The sequence below is a fragment of the Aplysia californica genome, unplaced genomic scaffold, assembly GCF_000002075.1.
Source record: "Aplysia californica isolate F4 #8 unplaced genomic scaffold, AplCal3.0 scaffold00054, whole genome shotgun sequence".
In the NCBI taxonomy this organism is placed as follows: Eukaryota; Metazoa; Mollusca; class Gastropoda; order Aplysiida; family Aplysiidae; genus Aplysia; species Aplysia californica.
The window spans coordinates 1,481,548-1,482,725 of record NW_004797324.1 but is presented as its reverse complement, the minus strand read 5'-3'; the positions used below and the strand labels follow the sequence as shown (position 1 = coordinate 1,482,725).

At 36.6% G+C, this 1,178-nt stretch overlaps 1 protein-coding gene across 1 annotated transcript in view; it reads right to left on the bottom strand.

Moving 5' to 3' along the window:
• Positions 1 to 1,178, bottom strand: part of LOC101855406 (short transient receptor potential channel 4) — a gene marked incomplete in the record, with an annotated part of 381,687 nt that overhangs the window by 23,700 nt on the left and 356,809 nt on the right. Inside the window, 1 exon segment of the mRNA XM_013079509.2 lies at positions 284 to 452. Within this exon segment, the coding sequence (XP_012934963.1) occupies positions 284 to 452 (169 nt within the window).

The window sequence follows — 1,178 nt, the reverse complement described above, 5'->3', positions numbered from 1 at the left end:
AGAGAGAGAGAGAGAGAGAGAGAGAGAGAGAGAGAGAGAGAGAGAGAGAGAGAGAGAATACTGACAGTCATAACAGAACTTAAAGTACGTGAGGACATTTTTAGAAAAAAATATTAAAGAATATCAGCATTTCATATCTGGCTCTGAAAACCTAAAAAATGTCAACAAAGATAGGAGTAAGCCAGTAGTTACATTTTGGTCAACCATTAATATTTCAAGATAGTGAGAGACCAAATCCACATTTTTCCAATGCTTTTTCTTAAAACACAAAAGAAGCACTCACTTGGCAAAGCTTCTGTATTTCCGATCACAAGAGGATTGTATGTTCGCGGCGCAGTCAGAAGCGTGTTTATTGGAGTAGTACCAATAGAGGTGGTTCAAACCCGAGGCAAAAGACACCAAGACAAGCATGTAGACACAGCCAAACTTGACTATATCCATTAACATTCTGCCTGGAATGCGCAAAACAAAACAAACATACAGTTGAAGAAATTAAAATAAAATGGAGAAGAAAAACAAGACAAAGCGAAAGAAATCAAGCTAAGAAGCGAAAAAAATCCTTAACATCATAAAATACATTTTTTACTTAATTAATACTAATACTTTACAAGCTATTTAATATAAGAATAAGTATCTTAGGAAAGTAGCGTAATTAACGCATAAAACTGAAGATTCAAATATGATTTAATTTGAAGAAAAAACTCTGAAGACCTAATCTGAAGATTTAAAAAAGTCATTAGTAAAGAAAATCATTACTGGAAAGCAAAGTAAGTAATTAGTGCAGTTTTTCAATATTGCCCGAGCTGCTGACTTCGATCAAGGGTGAAGTATGGAATATTTCAAATTTACTGCTTAACCAGGTTGTCATTTAAAACATTATAATTTCCCCATGAAGGTAGCGTACACCAAGAAATACGTGTATATATATACTCAGAGATACCGGCGTCTAATGGTATAGCAGTTAGTCACTTCGCTATCTCATGCGGGAGACCCAGGATCGACTCCCCACTAGGAATAATTTTATCGAGTATCTTGGTCTTTCTTCTGGGATGTTGTGTCCCTCTCAGCCCGGGGTGGCCCTTTATAGTCAGGGCCGAAGCCCGCTTCCTAAAGTATCAAAACTTTGTCGATGGAGTGTGTAAAAAAACATTACAAAAAAACACACCTACTCCCCCCCC